Source organism: Barbus barbus, assembly GCF_936440315.1.
Source record: "Barbus barbus genome assembly, chromosome: 3".
Classification (NCBI taxonomy): domain Eukaryota; kingdom Metazoa; phylum Chordata; class Actinopteri; order Cypriniformes; family Cyprinidae; genus Barbus; species Barbus barbus.
The window spans coordinates 29,149,793-29,168,683 of NC_136731.1; the positions used below are offsets into that span (position 1 = coordinate 29,149,793).

Genomic DNA, 18,891 nt, shown 5'->3' on the forward strand with positions numbered 1-18,891 from the left:
ATAGCTACCAATACAATATGTGATTGACTTAATATGAACATACAAGATTCATTTTAAAACCACATTTAAAGTCTTGTACAGCAATAGCAGTGACAGCAATGCTACAGACAAGTAGACAGGGAGAAATAGCTTATTGAAGGTTCAAGTTCAAGTTTATTTATATAGCGCTTTGTATGATACAAATTGTTGCAAAGCAGCTCTACAGGAAATTAAGTTTCCACAATATATTTATATATTGCAGAACCTTAATATATTTAATTTATAGCAAAATTTGGTAATTCTGTATGTTGTCTGAGCTTTGGCATCCTCTGAGGTCCTCTGAGGGGTTGGCATCATCTTTTCTCAGGTGTTCGGTCATCCAGACTGAAGCTTCTGTAATTCCTAGTTACCATGGGATGTTAATCCCGTGGCAGAAACAGAGAAACAAATAGAGACATAAATAGCATAGCTGCTGTTCCATCTAAGCAAAAATGATTTGTTCAACCCAATCTAAAGAATAATAATGTACATTTGATCAGATATAACTGCAGTACAAGATTATAAAATGCATTATGTGAATGCTTGGCTAAAGAGATGTGTCTTTAATCTAGATTTAAACAGAGAAAGTGTATCTGAACACCGAATGTTATCAGGAAGGCTATTCCAGAGTTCGGGAGCCAAATGTGAAAAAGCTCTACCTCCTTTAGTGGACTTTGCCATCCTAGGTACTACCAAAAGTCCAGAGTTTTGTGACCTTAGGGAGCGGGTTGGATTTTAGCATGGTAGAAGTCAAGTTAGGTATGCAGGAGCTAAACCATTTAGGGCCTTATAGGCAAGCAATAATATTTTGTAAATGATACTGAATTTAATAGGTAGCCAGTGCAGAGACTGTAAAATTGGGGTAATATGATCATATTTTCTTGACCTTGTAAGAACTCTAGCTGCTGCATTTTAGACTATCTGTAGCTTGTTTATTGAAGATGCAGGACAACCACCTAGCAGTGCATTACAATAGTCCAGTCTAGAGGTCATGAATGCATTAACTAGCTTTTCTGCATCAGAAACAGGTAGCATGTTTCAAAACTTGGCAATGTTTCTAAGATGGAAGAGTGCTGTTTTTGTAACATGGGAAATATGATTTTCAAAGGACAAGCTGCTGTCTAATATAACACCCAGATATTTGACTTGACATAAGTGCATACGGTATGAGAGGACGTAACAGTACATCCGTCTAGTTGCAAATTGTAATCCAAGAGATTTTGTGTACTGTTTTTTAGTCCAATAAGTAATATCTCTGTCTTACCTGAATTTAATAGGAGGAAATTATTGGTCATCCAATCTTTTATATTTTTTACACAATCTATTAGCTTAGATAGTTTAGAAGTTTCATCTGGTCTTGTTGAGATATATAGTTGAGTATCATCAGCATAACAATGAAAACTAATCCCGTATTTTCTAATAATACTACCAAGGGGCAACATGTATATTGAAAATAGCAGAGGACCTAGGACAGATCCTTGTGGTACTCCATACTTTACTGGTGATAACTGAGATGACTCCTCTTTTAAATTAACAAAGTGGTAGCTATCGGACAGGTAGGATCTACACCATCTTAAAGCCTGCCCTTGAATACCAGTATAGTTTTGTAATTGATCTATGAGTATGTCATGGTCTATAGTGTTGAACGCAGCACTAAGATCAAGTAATACTAGCAATGAGATGCAGCCTTGGTCTGAAGCAAGAAGCAAGTCTTGTCATTTTAACAAGTGCAGTTTCTCTACAATGGTGAGGCCTGAAACCTGAATGAAATTCTTCATAGAGATAATTTTTTTGCAAGAAGGAGCACAATTGAGAAGACACAACTTTTTCTAAAATTTTAGACATAAACGGAAGATTTGAAATGGGTCTGTAATTTGCCAGTTCATTAGAATCTAGTTGTGGTTTCTTAATAAGAGGCTTAATAACTGCCAGCTTGAATGGTTTTGGGACGTGACCTAAAGATAAATTTGTATATGACCCTGGCGGTCTATACACAGTAGCCAGAGCAAGAGACAGGAGAGATTTCTTTTGCATATCTAATAGTGTAACATTAAGCAGAAGTATTTCAAATGAGTTAAACCTCCTGTATCCTGTTTTCTGAATAACATTGAGAATATCACTATATATTGTTGCAACACTGCCGCCACGACCAGTCTGACAGGGCTCATGTTTATAACAGTAGCTTGGTGGAGTAGACTCATTTAGACCAAAATATTCATTTGGTTTAAGCCAGGTTTCAGTCAGGCAGAGTACATCAAAATTATTATCTGTGATCATTTAATTTACAATAACTGCTTTGGGTGCGAGTGACCTAATGTTTAGGAGCCCAAACTTTAAAAATTGTTTTTGTTCATTTATTTTGCGTTTTTCTGGTTTAATCATGATCAGATTTTTTCGAGATCCTGATTTATATTTTGACCTCGCTATTCGGGGAACAGACACAGTCTGAAAAGATTGGACAACGCAAGTACTTCTGTCTTTTAAGTGGGTAGAACAAAAGTCATCATAGTAGTTATTTGAGAATTGGCTTACTAGTCAGATGGAGCGTAGCGTCCTGGAGATGTTGTCTGACAGGAGTTCCATTCCGACTCTGCTGGGGTGCAGGCCATCAGCACGGAGAAGCCTAGGACGCTCTCAGAAAAGATTCCAATTATTAACAAAGAGCAGTTTCTGTTCTTTACACCATGACAATAACCATTCGTTTAAAGCAAACAGTCTACTGAACCTTTCGTGTCCTCGTTGATACGTGGGAAGCGGTCCTGACACGATGATCGTCGTCGCGGGCGATGTGCTGTGTACCGTCTCGATCAGGCTCCTGAAGTCCCTCTTCAGTGTCTCCGTCTGCTGCAGCTTGGTGTCGTTAACCCCCACGTGCAGCACGACAGCACCGATGCTCTCGTCGCCCTTCAGGATCGCGGGTATCTGCGCAGAAACATCGAGAACACGAGCACCGGGGAAACAGTGAGTGTGCACTTTACCTTCAGCTAACGTAGCACGGACGTGCTGGATGATGGAGTCTCCGACGATCACAGCATCGCGTTCCGTCTCGCGGAGGGGAGCGTAGCGGTTCCGGGTGGAGGTCCCGAAGACCGGAGGCGGTGGAGGGGGAGAGGTCATCGCCCGGGGCCTGGCTCGCGTCTTCCGTTGCTGGTGCACCCAGGGTCCATGGCGTCCCGGCGCCGGAGTGAAGGACATCTGGGAAGATCGCGTCCTGGGTGCACAGGGCCTGTGCAGAGAAACACACGGAGTAGAGGTGGTGGGAGTGTTAGCAGCGTGCTGTATACTTACCCCGGATTTGTGAGTGTCAGCCCGGGATATTTCCAGTGCAGCTCTCCGCTCTCTCAGCTGGGCCTGCTTCTCCACCAGATCGCGGATCTGCTTCTCCACGAGCTCCAGCTCCAGCTGCACCGAATGAAGCTCGAACGTGTCCTCACCTGCACTCAAAGGTAGACACAAATCCGCCATTTAAGCAAGTAACAGTGAAACAATGGGAATGTGTGTGAATAGAGAATTAGCAATCTAAGCGAGATTAGCGGCAGCCACGAAGCCGATGCTAACGGACTATAAACTAATAGCAGACTGGAGAAATCAAAATAAAACTAGTGATAACAAGGCGCTCTGATTGGTTTTGTTTTAGAATGCTATAGGGGATATATTCACACGTTATAGAAACGAAAATGATAGTGTATAAAATAGTTTTTAAGATAGAAAATAGACGATAAAGAATCAATTTGATGGAGCTCAAACTCAAAACGCGCAGTCACAATTCAGCGCATGCGTAGACCAGGTGAGGAAGATGAAGGTGTGGGGCGACATGATGACAAGCCAAGATATGTGTAATTGTTTCCATGCATGCCACTGAGTGATTATAATACCCATTTCCGCTTTAAAGACAGCATATCCGCCCCCATTGAATTTTATTCATATAGTTGTCTGCAACCGTCATGCCAATAGTTTGTTTATACCAACATTGGTTGCCCACCCAAAATTTAATTTTCAATTATATTATTTTATTTTTATATTATATTATTTTGTTAAATATAAATGTATTTGCTTTAATGAAAACAAATTAAGAAAAATTATAAGAATAGTGGCATCAACTGTATTAAGTTTAAAGATATTTTTGTGGATTTCCTGCACTTTTCACAAGACTTTCTAGTACTAGTTACAATGCTTTTGGGATTAAGTGGAACGCATAATTTTAAGAATTTTTATATAATATTTTGTATTAACTACTTACAGTTCTTTTTATAAAACATGCCTCTGGCAGAAAATGTTCTTCAAGGTAAAAAGAAATGTTTCTTTTAAGAACTGATCACTGAAAGGCTCTTTGTGGAACCCAAAATTGTTTTTCTATGGCATCACTGCGAAAACCCCCTTCAGTTCTAAGTGTGTGCTGAGAAGGCAAAAATCAAGTTAATGTACCCCACTGAGAGTGTATTGTGTTGGCTACATAGCGTAACGTGTATATTTTAATGATACAGCTGGAGCCGATCCAGAGTCAGACCAAACACAGTTCCTCGGCGGTGGACGTTACGATGTGCTTCAGCCAAGTGCGGGAGTTCTGGGCCCAGCTGGCGTGGCCTGATTCAGCAGGATCCTTCATTTTCATCACACGCCTGACGGACGTGAGCGCCTCTAAGCTCTACTTTCATAAGCATGCAGTTTAAGCTTGCACAGCTGGGGAGTGGCGGCCAAAAGCACTGAAAATAAAAAAGCATGCTCGTAATGGAAAGGAGAATTGCTGGTTTCACCCACATAACGCAATTCTTTCTTGATGTGTGGCAGAATTTCTGCAGCGAGGCAGTGTGTTACGCCGAGCTGATCAAGCGCAAGATTGAGAGGGGCCAGCTGGAACGAGACCACAAGAGTTTCATCGTGCAGGTACCGTTTCTGGGCAAGGGAGGGTTGGCTTTCATTACAAGCAAAGTAAATGTCAGCGTTGAGTGCTTCTCCCTGACAACACTGACATCTCAGCAGTGCATCTGTGTCACAGTATCTGATCTCGTTAGCACCCCCTTTTCATTTTGCACTATATCCTTTCTCTCTCCCTCCGCCCCATTTAGACTTCCTTATTTTCTTCCTTTTTGTTCTTTCCAATCTTTACCTCTCCTTTCCTCATTTCCGATTTCCCTTCCTCCTCTTCCTGGCTGCTGCTTTGGCGCAGGTTTGTGTCGCTCTGAATAGCATGGAGCATGTGCGTATGTACCTTGGGGGTCTACCACAGGACCTGGACTGGCAGGGGGTCGAACAGGCCATGGAGGAGTCATGCGGCTTGGAAGGGAAGGAGCAGGTCAACAAGTCCCTCAATGGGCAGCTCTACAATGCTGATATCGACCTGCAGAGGGAGGCCAAACGCCTAATCACACACCTTACTGATAGGGTAATGGCATACATCAAGAAGCACAGTTCAACTGCTAAGAGACCTGATTATACTAAGAGCTATGGCAACATACTGTACAAGCATGTTATGCTAACGCTAAAGCATATTGTTCCCAAACATAGGTCTCTGAAAATTAGATATCTGGTATGCCTTTCCCATTCAAGGACGTCACTCATTACTTAAAAGAATAGTTCACCCAAAAATGAAAATGAACCCATGACTCACCCTCAAGCCATTCTAGGTGTATATGACTTTCTTCTTTTCGACGAGTACAATTGGAGTTACGTTAAAAAATGTCCTGGCTCCTCCAAGCTTTATAATGCCAGTGAACGGGGGTCGAGATTTTGAAGTCCAATAAAAGTGCATCCATCCATCATAAAAAGTAGTCCACACAGCTCCGGGAAGTTGATAAAGGCCTTCTGAAGTGAATTGATGCATTTGTGCAGGAAAAATGTACTTATTTAAAACTTCATAAACTGTAATCTCTATCTTCCACTGTCTTATGCGCATTCATGAGAGAGTGGCGTCCAGCGGATGACATAAGACATAGGCAAACGTGGTGATGAATGCGAAAGCGCAAAGGAGAGAGCAAAACAAAACCGGTCACGAATTAAAAGCACAAAACGAGGATTTGTAATGAAACATGTCAGAGGATTTTGATACAAACCAGACTTAATTCTCGCGAGACTATCATATTCTCACCAGAGCCGTGTGGAGCACTTTTTATGATGGATAGACACACTTTTTTGGGCTTCAAAATCTCAACGGCTATTCAATGCCATTATAAAGCGTGGAGGAACCAGGACATTTTTTAAATATAACTCTGATTGCATTTGTCTGAAAGAAGAAAGACATATACACCTAGGATGGCTTGAGGGTGAGTAAATCATGGGTAAATTTTGGGTGAACTAACCCTTTAACTACATAATTTAATGCAACATTGGATAAATAAACTAATGTCAAATTAAAAAATTATATTAATACCAGATTATTTCTGTAAAATCTAGTCATGTCTGTTTCTCGAGACTATAGAGACTTTGTTGCTCAGCTGTTGTTTGAACCACATTGGTTTAACAATATAGGATTTCTGGTGTTAATGACGTCACAATTGTGTTGGAGCAATAACTTATGCTAGTTAATTTAAGGTAGAATTAAAGTCAGGTGTAATGTTATGTTATGTAAACAACAAACATGGCATCTGAAAACTTCTTTGTTATTTTTGTCTACCATTGTTTTACTTTATTCACACATGCCCACTCTTTAAAAAAAAGTCACTTTTATTCTCTTGACAAACATGGAATGGAAGATATAGATTGTACCACGTCATCTATTTATCTAATTAAGTCAACATCAAACTATGCTTATGACCACATTTCAAGAGCAGTAGTTCCAATTATTTGCAAAGTTTAAAGTTTGCGATGCTGCTTTGAGAATGCTTGTTGGAACTGAAGTTTTGGGGAAAACCAAATCATTGAACTATGTTGATAACAACAGACATTGTGACCTTAGTTGGCTAAGGATGGTTTTGAGAAATGCACCCCTGACTGCTGCACAGTTTCTGGGTTTAAAAGTCAATCACACAAAACTTTGTCCCACACAGATGCTTCCTGAACTCAGAAGATGTATTCAACACATCAGCCTGTCTCCAGACTCCATTAACACTGATGAGGTAAGTATAATCAGAGAAAGAACATGTAATTATGGCCTAATATGTTTTTCAATGCATGTCCTCTTTGATGAACTGCTCCAGGCTGTGGCTCCTCTGATGAAGTACCTAGATGACACTCTAGTCATCCTCAATGAGTCACTGGTTAAAGAGAATCTAACAAGGTAATCACTTGCTTCATTTAGTGATAAGGGGGACATACTGTAATGATAAAAGTAATGACACACAGATTTATTCTTGGAAGCATATTTTCCAAGTAAATTGGGCTCTGTAAAGTGGTAATTGACTGCATGTGAAGGAGGTCACTGTGTCCGTGAGCGTGATCTTTCTGGTTGTTGTGCACCCCAGGGTTCTGCAGAGTCTGTGGGAGCTGCTCCTGCGGATGATCCTGGACACTGTGGGGGAAAACAGGGGCGTCCAGGTGGAATTCTACACACGGTTCCAGTACACGGTAGAGGTCAGTCACATAGCTGCTTTTCCACCGGTGGGAAAAAACATTCTTGTTGCTTAAGCAATTCATGCCGATCCAGCCCAGCGTGTACAGATATGGCTTCATTTTTCCAGTGCTGATAACAGAGCTTGTAGTACAATATATCAGTCGTTGCCTCAGTAATCAGTGCTGGAATTACATGTAATTTAGATTACATAATCAGATTCCAAACATTAAGTACTTGTAACTATATTACATTTTAAAATACTCGAAATCAGACTACAGTTACTTTTTTATTGATTACATGAATACATATTATTCACACAAGTCTTTGTCTTAGGAAGGCTTTTGTCTTTCAAATGCATTAAAATGCATAAAATCACACGATTTCTTATTTATATGCATAGCATGGATTTCCATATGATAAGAGCAAAGTCAAATCCTTAAGAGGAAGAAAACAGCAATTTTTAGTACAGAAATTTCCTACTTTTTTGTGAACTGAACTTCTTTCACCTAATATATTTTACTTGAAGTCCACCTGAGATTTTAAAGTAATAGTAGAAAGTTAATAATTAAGTAAAACATATGCATGTTCATGGTTCTTTGACATTGGTTAATTGTCACATTAAATGCAGGTGAACAAATAAAATATTTCATGTTTTTAGTAAGCATTTTATTTTGATTGTTTTTTTTTTTTAATGATTTATTTTAATTTTACATTTTTATGATTTAATTAATTATTCACTTTTAGCTGGCAGTTTCTTTACCGAAGCCAGTTTGGAAAACATTGATGTAATTTAATGTTTAATGAACTTCATGATTTTAATAATGAATGGAATATATTTTCATTCTCTTTGTATTTTTATATCAATATGGTACAATATTATCCTATTTAAATCACTGTGATAAACATGTTAGGTCTAAAAGTAATTAAAAAGTAGTCTGATTATATTAGCTAAAATGTATAATGTAATGCATTACATTACTAACTAAAATTTGAACTAAAAAAGGACTACAATTTAATCTACCAAGCTCTTTCGGTAATCCAAGTGCTTACATACAGTTTGAGATATAAATAGCGACTGCAATATGGAGGATGATCAGATATTTCTGTTTACTACACTGAAATAGCATTTGGCTACAGAGAGAAACTGGTAACCAGACAACAGACCAGGGACCATTCCTGAGTACTGACGTCATTACACTCAGTCTACCAGTATGGTTCCAGGTTGGGAATGGTTTGTAATCGCACCGTGCCGAACCACGCTCAAGTGGAAATATAACTGTAACCATTCCTTACCATTTTTTGAACTGTTCGGCCTGATGGCTAATGAGTATCACAAAGTCTCTTTTAAAGAAATTCAGTTAACTCTGTGGCTGTATTTGACAGCTGTTTCGCTCGTACAAGACCAACTCCTATACTTGAATGGGGAAATATCAAAGTCTCAAAAGTTCCAGATCCCTTGCCTGAGCTCCAGCAGCATTTTTAGGGAAATGAGTAGGCCTACTATATTAGTGAGGTTAGTTAACAAATACTTCTGAAAGCCAACTATGTTTTTGCCAGCTGGCGGTGACTGCAACTCTGTGACTGCAAAGGCCATTGGTCCTCATGTCCGGTTTCTCTCAGTCTGAATTCACAGTCACAGTTTTACATCATGCCTGACACCGTCAGTTATTCACCATTGCTCTTGTCCACAGCTCGCTGGAGAACTTAGGACGTCCCCAGTAGCATGTCAATATGTGAGATCCAGTTTTCCAACAGAGAAGAACTGGCAGGAACACACCACAGATTTACATGAAAACTCATGAAGTGCCGAGCGAGCATGTGGGTTGAACATGTTGTTCACCATATAGTTGGTCTATTAGCATAACAAGTCTAAAGAGCGTGTTACAAGAGTCTGCATGTCTGCTGGAGCCTGTGCAGTCAAAGAAAGAGCACAAGAAAAAAATGGCATAAGGTATAAAGTACAATGACTTGTACTGATTGTCAGTCGTTACCTTAATTACAAACTCTTTTTATTCAGACACTGGTGCGGTTCTTCCACGCTGATGGAGAAGGACTGCTCTTGGAAGACCTTAAGAGTGGAGATTATAAGGTATTCTCACCTTTAATCAATGTGGCTGACGAAATGAATAAGTATGGACTCATATGCCTTCCCTCTTCCTTCCCATCAGGCCCTGGATGAGGAGCTGCGTCTGAACAAATGCTCCTCCTTTGAGCTGATTGAACAGTATTTCCTGGAGAAAATCTCCCAGCAGGTGGGTAGGAGTCCTGCTGAGCCGCCATAGCTTTTAGCTCCAGCCCTGCAGAGAGAGGAGGTGTTGATTAGGAGCTAAGACATCACAAATACTATTCCTTCCTCTGATGATTAAAAGTTTACATCAGTCATTTCCTCTTTGACTAAGCGTTCTTTGCACTGTGAAAGATTTTGCAGCCTCTGACTGTGTCTCAAATCCTGCTAAGCTGACTTGCTGTCTGCTGCCTACAGGGGCAGATGTCTGCACAACCAGCATGTTGCGAAACCGAACCTCATAAATGTCGCATCTGAACTACTTTAAAAAAAACTTCTTTTTTAACTTCTTTAAAAAAAGTTTGCTGCAAAACAAATATAATTCCTCACATGAACTACACGAAAAGCATGTCCCACAGTTGATGTTAGCATGTTTCTAGGCTAGTCAATTATGTAATAGTTAAAAGAAAACTAACTAAGCATTTAAAAGTTACATAATGTGGGCATTCAAGTGATTTTGCTTAGGGTATGAAAACTTCAGGCAATTTTATATTTCTTGTCCTCCATTTTCATGTTGCTTCATGATTTAGCTAAATGAGTGGCATTTCCTGGCAAGCCTCATAGCTTTACTTCATGAACATTAATGCGAATGCACACAAAATCAATTTTCTTCTAAATTGACATTCCTGTATCCGGAAGGTCAGGGTTAAAATAAAAACCGGTCATGGTGTTCATGTATGGTAAATATGATCATTCCGACATGACCTGAAGTAAGATTTGTCCAATAACTTAATCAATATCATATACAAGCGAGATACATGCAGGGTTGCCACAAATTTTGGCCACAGTGTGGTGGGACAATCTCAAAAAGTAGCATCATTTCACCACCTCCAATTTGAGACAATTTTCACACCAGGTCCACATCTATGGTGGCTAAAAATGCAATTTCACCTGCTTTTAAGGCACAACCTGTTAGAAAAAAATTCACTAAAAGCAATTGTTGAGTTTCAACCTTGCCTAATGTGTTAACTAGATGTGAATGTTATATGTATTATGTGCTATAGATGGTAATCTTTAACAGATGTGCATTTGCTTTACAGAGAATCTTAAAGCACAGTCGTTTTGGTCGTATCAGTGTGAAGTGTTACTATGATGCACCTGAGCAAAGACTTACTGTGGAGATACTGCATGCAGCTGACCTCATTGCCCTGGATGCTAACGGTAAAAAAAACAAACAAACAAAAAAACAAATATATAGTAATCTTTTAATCCTTATTGGTTATTTATTTTGGATGCTCATTTCCCTTATGTTTACGTTTACCTTTATATCTCTCTCTATTTGTTCAAGGAAATAAGTTAATCTTTAAAAACACTAGTAATGTAAGAACACTGATAAATGTAATATTTAGCATATCTCAGAATGATTAGCAATTTCCATACAGTGCATTATAATGTTGAGATGCCTAAATTCATTTACATTATAGCATTTTAAATATTTTTTGTATTTTAATTTATTCAGAAAAAAAATTATTGCAATTGTAAAATTGTAATATCGACAGATTTTTAATATCGATGAATCGATATTCTAGCAATGTTTCTACTGTAAACACCTAAGCCTATTATTTACAAAATGTGTATGTAAAATACAAGTTTTTAAACTTATTTGGGAAAAAATGACAGAGAGAGAGAGAGAGAGAGAGAGAGAGAGAGAGATAGAGAGAGATAGAGAAACGTACCAGGTTACGAATGTAACCCAGGTTCCCTGAAGGGAACGAGAGCTGTGTCCGAAGACGCTATGGGGAACGCCATGAGCGTGACCATGCTCTGTGTCACCTCTGAATAACCTGTGCAATCAGTCCGAAGGAGGGCGAGGCGTCACGGGCGGGGTGGCGCCACGACCAGGAAGTATATAAGCACGTGCGGCGGAGCCGGCGTCAACTTCCAGTCATGAAGCAAGCGCTGGCAGGGATGCCGGAAGTGTGGCCATGAGACGCAGCTCTCGTTCCCTTCAGGGAACCTGGGTTACATATGTAGCCTGGTACGTTCCCTTCCAGGAACTTCGAGCTGCGTCCGAAGACGCTATGGGGAACGATATACCAACACCGCCAGACTGACAAGTCCCTGCCTGATGTCAGGACGAAAGGACGGAGGAGCCTGGAGAGGCTCGGATGTCAAGGTTATAGAACCTGGCGAATGTCAGGGGCGTGGACCACCCAGCAGCGTTGCAGATGTCCTGAACCGGGACACCTGCCAAGAAGGCCTTGGAGGCCGCCACACCTCGGGTCGAGTGTGCTCTGATTCCTGACAGCAGGGGAAGCTCAGAGACCTCGTATACCAGATGGATGGCATCCACTATCCACCTACTAAGAGTGGGCTTCGTAGCAGGAAGACTCCTCTTAGGCGGACCAAAGCACTCGAGCAGTTGGTCCGACTTTCTCCACAGGGATGTCCTGTGGATGCACATGCCCAGTGCTCGCACTGGACAGACACAGTTGTGCTTCTCCTGGTCTGGCTCCCCGAAGGGAGGAGGACAGAAGGCCTGGAGTACGACTGGCTGTGGTACGACCGATGAGACCTTAGGTACATACCCCACGCTGGGGTAGAGAAATACTTTCGCCATGCCGGGCGCAAAGTCAATAGAGGCCGTAGACAGGGCCTGAAGGTCACTCACCCTCCTCAGAGAGGTGATAGCCAGCAGAGCGTACCGGCGGCCTCAGCCTCAACGCACCGTGGAGGAAACGTGTAACTAGGGGGTATCTACCCACTGACTGGCCACCGATAAGGGCGTGGTATGACGAAATAGCTGCCACGTAGACTTTGATCGTGGAGCGGGTTAACCCTGCGGGGAAACGGGGCCTGCAGGAACTCCAGAACTGCGCGAATCGGGCAGTTGACTGGGTCGAGCTGGCGGTCTCCGCACCAAGAAGTGAAGAGCCTCCACTTCAAGGTGTACAGTTTCCTCGTGGAGGGAGCTCTGGGTTGGAGAATGGTCTCGACAACCTCGGTTGACAGACCGGAAGCTACGAGTTGTGCCCCCTCAGAGGCCACACCCACAGCTTCCACAACTCCGGGCGAGGGTGCACAATGGTGCCCCCGGCCTGTGAGAGGAGATCCTTCCTGACGGTCACTTCCACGGAGTGCCGTCGAGGAGAGAAATCAGGTCCGAGAACCATACTCGGCCCGGCCAGAACGGCGCTACCAACGGTAGACTGACCTCGTCCCGGCGCATTCTCGCCAGAACTCCCGCGAGCAGAGAGATCTGGGGGAGAGACGTACAGACAAGGCCTCAGCCAGGTCTGTACCATATCATCCAGTCCCGGAGGAGCTGGAGAGGCTACAAGAACCAGAGGGGACATTGTGCTGACTCTCGAGTCGCAAAGAGGTCCACCCGTGCCTGGCCAAAAACTCTCCAAATCTGCTTCACCACCTTGGGGGTGAAGCATCCATTCCCCGGGCCTCGACCCCTGTCTCAACAGGACGTCTGCTCCCACATTGAGATACCCAGGAATATGCACAGCTCTCAGTGATAGGAGCTTGCCCTGGGACCACACAAGGATCTGGTGTACCAGCTTCTACAAGGGGCGCGACCACAGACCTCCTTGGTGGTTGATGTAAGAGACCACGGCCGTGCTGTCGTGCGGACCAGCACGCGGTGATCCCTCAGGTCCGGGGGGAAGTGCTTGAGCACACGGAACACAGCTAGGATCTCTAGCTGGTTGATATGCCACGTCAGGTGGCGACCACTCCACAGACCGCGGGCAGGGTGGCCACTCATGACCGCACCCCAACCGGTGAGGGAGGCGTCCGTCGCAAGCGAGACACGGTGACAAGGAGCTCCCAGCACCGGGCCCTGGGACAAGAACCAAGGATCCCCCCACATGTCTAAGGCATGGACACAACGGCGTGACACTTTGACAGCGCGGAGCGAGTCTCCCCTCAGGGAGACCCCCTTGGTCTTGAGCCACCACTGTAGGGGCCTCATGTACAGCGGGCCGAACGGATCACGTTGGATGCAGCTGAATGGCTGGCCTTCTCGCACCCTCTTGACTGCCGTGAGGATCGACTCGATCTGAGCAGGGGATAACCGCTCCTGCATCGTGGTCGAATCCCACACCACGCCTAGATAAGTGGTTCTCTGAGCTGGAGAAAGCACACTTTCCCTGGCGTTTAGTCTTAACCCCAAGTCTTTCACGTGGGCGAGAACGACATCTCGATCGATCGTCGATATAATTGAGTATGCGGATGCCCTGCAGTCGCAACGGGACCAGTGCCGCATCCACACACTTGGTGAAAGTGCGGGGTGAGAGTGCAAGGCCGAAGGGAAGAACCCGATACTGGTACGCTTTGCCCCCGAAAGCAAACCTCAGGAACTTCCTGTGAGAAGGAAGGATGGAGACATGGAAATAGGCGTCTTTGAGGTCTATTGTGACAAGCCAGTCCTTGGACCTGATTCGTGACACGACCTGCTTGACAGTGAGCATTCTGAACTTCAACTTTCTTTCTGAGCGGTTCAGCAGACGCAAGTCCAGTATGGGCCTCAGCCCCCCATCCTTCTTTGGAACAATGAAGTACCGGCTGTAGAAGCCGGTGTGAACTTCGTGAGGAGGAACCAACTCGATGGCTTCCTTCCTCAGCAAAGTATCGACTTCCTGTTCCAGTACCAGAGCCTACCCGCGCTCATTCAGTTCCTGCGGGAACAAATGGCCGGGACGAAAAGGTTCCACCCACGATCTCGACACCTCGGTGAGGAGATCGGGGAAAAACGGAAGGCTCCTGTGTAGAAGTGGCTCCTCAAACTGGGTCGAAAAAGGCGGCGAAACCTCGCAAACGCTCGTCACATCAATCTCCTCGGAGGAAGAAAGACGCAGCGTCAAGCCCTCGTCTCGGGGGGAAGAGACCGCTTCCAAACCGAGAGACGGGGCGTCAGATCTGGCGGACACGGGAGGAGATAGAGACATGCCCGTCTGATTCTCGCCAGCCAGATCAGCCTTTTTTTCCTTTTCTGCGAGCCCCGTGAGCGCAGCAGCCGCTCTGCCTTTTTTTCTCTCTTTTTTTATGGCAGAAGCGGGACCGGTTTTACTTTCTCTTTATGCTTGTGCAAACACTGCAGCTTGCAAAGCTCATGACGCCCCTCACATCCACCTCCTCGGAGGAAGACAAGCGGGCCGTCGAGCCCTCTCTCTGGGGGAAGAAACGCGGCTTCCGAACACAGAGAGCGGGCGCTGGATCTGATGATCCATGTGCGAGCCCCACGAGTGCAGCCGCCGCTCTGCCTCGGCAAAAGCGGGACCAGCACCGTGAGGAACACTCGCAAAGGCTCCCTCCTCTAAGAGAGCCCTCTGGGTGCGGAGTGTGCGCAGCGAGAGCGGGCAATCGGCTCCCTCGAGAGCCGCTGCCGCATGCTCCGCACCCAGGCAGACCACGCACAGATTGTGTGTGTCCACTCGCGATGTAGCGAGGGCAGGGACTAACACACAACCTGAAACGCGATCTGGGATCGCCCATCGTCTTGGCCTTGGATTTAGGCATCTTTTAGGACAGACAACACTAAATAAGACTCACAAGACAAAAATCGGACTGACAACACACAGAGCGCTTTCTGAATGACAAAAAGCTGACGCCGGCTCTGCCGCACGTGCTTATATACTTCCTGGTCGTGGCGTCACCCCGCCCGTGACGCCTCACCCTCCTTCGGACTGATTGCACAGGTGATTCAGAGCATGGTCACGCTGATGGCGTTCCCCATAGCGTCTTCGGACGCAGCTCGAAGTTCCTGGAAGGGAACTTTGACTTTTAAAGGTCTATTTATTTACAGTATAAAATAAAACATTACAACACATTGATGCTTTAAGAAAACAAAAAGACAGCGAGAGAGAGAGTCATTTAAAATTAAAATTGGAAAATCTCCTATTGACTAACATTGACATTGCTCAGCATTCAAAATAGGAAGTAATGATTTCATAACATTTGCATCCTGAATTGTATTGGTCTTTCTTACATCTGGTCTTTATAGCATATTTTAACCAATTATAGCCAATTTTACACTGTAACAAATTAGTTGCACTGTGTTGATTCTGATGTGAAAGTTTTCCTAAAGCATTGACACTATTCCTTTGCTGCTGTGTTTACTACTGCTATTTCCTTCCAAATCTAGTTACTTACTGATATTTTCTGTTGTTATCTGTTACTGGATTTGTCTCCAAATTTGTGCTTTCCTAGGCCTCAGCGACCCGTTTGTCATCGTGGAGCTGTGTCCTCACCACCTGTTCCCCACGGCTCGGAGTCAGCGCACCCAAGTGAAGCTCAAAACCCTGCATCCAGTTTTTGATGAGCTTTTTTACTTGTGAGTACCACACCAACTGCTTACCTTAACACTTGAGTCTCAGCACTCCAAACACCCCTTTGATCCCATTGCTTCTTTACAGCCATGTCAGCCCTGAGCAGTACAGGCACAGGTGTGCCTGTCTGACCTTCACTGTGATGGACTATGATTGGTTGTCCACTAATGATTTCGCTGGCGAAGCTGTTGCCCCAGTGAGTGACTTCTGCTGGCCGGGCAGGCCAAGTGCCACACCTGCTGGAAAGACCCTTCAACCGGTTATCCTGCATTTGTCCCGCCAAAAACCAAGCGGTATGCTAATCTGTCCATTTTATCCACCTACCCATGACATTTCTCCTTAAGAGTAAGCATAAAACATCTTAAATCAGGGGTACTCAACTCTGCTTCTGGAGACCTACTGAACCTTTGTGTAGAGTTTAGATCTAGTCCTGCTCTTAAACACCTGCGTACAGTTGTCCAGTAATCTTGAAGACTTAGCTGGATCAGATGTGTTTGATTAGGGCTGAAGCTAGCGGTACCGTCAAGTCCTTCTGGGAAATTCCTATACGAGTTCGCAATTACAATGTGATTACACCAGTCAGGTGATTTTCATCTGAACAAAATAGAAGTGTTAGGAATTTAAAAAATGAGAAAGAAATATGAAAACATCTGTCTAAGACAAAGTTTTCAATTTCAATAATTAAAATCACAAAATGCACATTTTCTGATGTTTCCTAGCTGTATTTGATAATTCTTGTGCTGCTTATTTTCTCATAAACCTGTCAGCTATAAACCAGCTAAATGGGTACAGTTTTCCAGTAAATGTTATTGCTATTCTTCATCAACATTACAGAATAAAAAAATTAAAAAAACATATTATATTCAATAACAGATTGCTTCCACAATGATTATTGAACCATTGATAAATTGGCATTGAAGCATTGAAAGCAAAATGGAATCAATTTTGCATAAATATCTCGTAAACAAAATATTTTTGACATTAGAGTAGCATAAACTCTCCACAAAAGCAACTTTATAGAAACAGTGTTGAGTCCTATGGAATAATGAGTAACTGTACAGTAAACATGACATGTTAAAGACTGCTGATTATTTCTACATTCAGAGAGAGAGAAAAGCAAGTAGGACTGGTTAGATTTCATTGTTTTGTCAGCATTGCTTGGTGTTTAGTATCTGTTGCAGCCTGTCCTCTTGAAAGGATTTCAAATTACATGTGTCATTGTCTATCGAGAGGTCTGCCACCTCAACATTATTGTTGTGTCTGGTCTGATTGATTCATTTCTGACTGAGCTGCTTCTTGTGATACAGAGAAGCCCATCATGAAGATGCTGGAGGCTAGAACGGGAGACAGAGAGGCTCAAGAGTTTGTGCGAAAGCTGAAAGAGATCGAGAAGTCAATGGAGGAAGAGTAATGTGTCCCCTGTAGTGCACGTATTTCTGATGGTGGTCTTTTTTTACCTGTTGTACTATGTTTACTCTTTAAATGCAAACTCTTTTAAATGTATTTCTCACTGTTGTCCAGAAAAAAAGGTAAGATCATGTTTAAAGATCAGTATTGTATCACTGTTCAGCACTTAATGTGTGCTGTGTTTTGATGTTGAAGCCCTCTGACGGAGCTTCATAGGATTGTATGAATTTAGTAGTAGAAGGGTCTATTTTGAAAGAAACATTTGAATTAAAACGCTTATCTGAGCTTTAGATTATGACTTGAACTCAGAGAACTGGAATTTTGGAATAAATACAGATGTTTACTTGAGGATTTTCAACAAACACTACAAAAGTAACAGAATTTCTATACATGCAGCAGTTTTGCAAGGCCACGTACACACTGTAGATAAATTTGGTTTACTGCAAAACAAATTAATAAATAATTTCCTTAATCAGTGTTTTTGGCTTGTTTTCAAGTCAAAATATCTAAACACTCTTTTAGAGATTTGTTTTCATACAATATATCTCAAATTAAGGATATTTTTCTGATGTCTGAGAAGTAAAAAATACATACACAGGAAAAACTATTTTCAAGGAACTTGCAAGAAACTGTCAATTCATTAACTTTTTTGTTTGCTTCAGGAATAGTATATGAAATATTGTGTTGCTTTTTGTGTGTGTGTGTGTGTGTGTGTGTAAAATGTCTTTTTTTTTTCAGGTTTATGCTGTCTAGCATTCAAAATTTTGTGGTTAGTAATTTTTTTTTTCGAAGTCTCTTATGCTCACCGATGCTTCAAATGTAATATATTCCTGTGATGGCAAAACTGGATTATCAGCATAATTACTCCAGTCTTCAGTGTCACATGATCCTTCAGAAATCATCCTAATATGCTGATTTGCTGCTCAAGAAACATTTCTTAATATTATAAATGTTGCAAGCGGTTGTTCTACTTAATATCTTTGTAGAAACTTTGATACATTTTTATTTGTTTGTGACATTATAAATGACATTTACTGCCACTTCAATTTAATGCACCCTTGCTAGATAAAAGTAGCCTATTAATTTATTGAAAAATCTTACTGATCCCAACCAACTAGTAACATTTCTTTAAAAATAGCTAACACTAAACTGAGTGTCTCAAACTACCAGCCCGCAAGATCGTTTCACGCAGCTCCTCGAGTTTATCTTTGCACCAAGTCCATAAATCAAATGTAATTTTCAACTGGCCTTTAATATTTCCCCAGAAATTTTAAGATGGAGAATGTTGGCATCTTTGTTTTTTTACAGCCAAACCGTTGCTATAGTTATCACCATGTCAACCATGGCAAAAGTGACTCCTGTATTCCACACACACAGAAGAGATTCACTGCCGCATTTAAATGCAATCGTCACTCCCA

The 18,891-nt window shown here is 42.6% G+C and overlaps 1 protein-coding gene across 1 annotated transcript in view; it reads left to right on the forward strand.

Moving 5' to 3' along the window:
• Positions 1–17,477, forward strand: part of LOC306849703 (BAI1-associated protein 3-like) — a gene marked incomplete at both ends in the record, with an annotated part of 59,349 nt that extends 41,872 nt beyond the window's left edge. The window contains 12 exons of the mRNA XM_079384947.1: positions 4,503–4,646; positions 4,807–4,902; positions 5,186–5,401; positions 7,002–7,070; positions 7,152–7,231; positions 7,416–7,524; positions 9,522–9,593; positions 9,673–9,756; positions 10,829–10,949; positions 15,948–16,071; positions 16,154–16,359; positions 17,374–17,477. Coding sequence (XP_079241073.1) covers positions 4,503–4,646; positions 4,807–4,902; positions 5,186–5,401; positions 7,002–7,070; positions 7,152–7,231; positions 7,416–7,524; positions 9,522–9,593; positions 9,673–9,756; positions 10,829–10,949; positions 15,948–16,071; positions 16,154–16,359; positions 17,374–17,477 — 1,425 coding nt within the window. The remainder of the gene's footprint in view (positions 1–4,502; positions 4,647–4,806; positions 4,903–5,185; positions 5,402–7,001; positions 7,071–7,151; positions 7,232–7,415; positions 7,525–9,521; positions 9,594–9,672; positions 9,757–10,828; positions 10,950–15,947; positions 16,072–16,153; positions 16,360–17,373) is intronic.
• Positions 17,478–18,891: the final 1,414 nt, after the last annotated feature.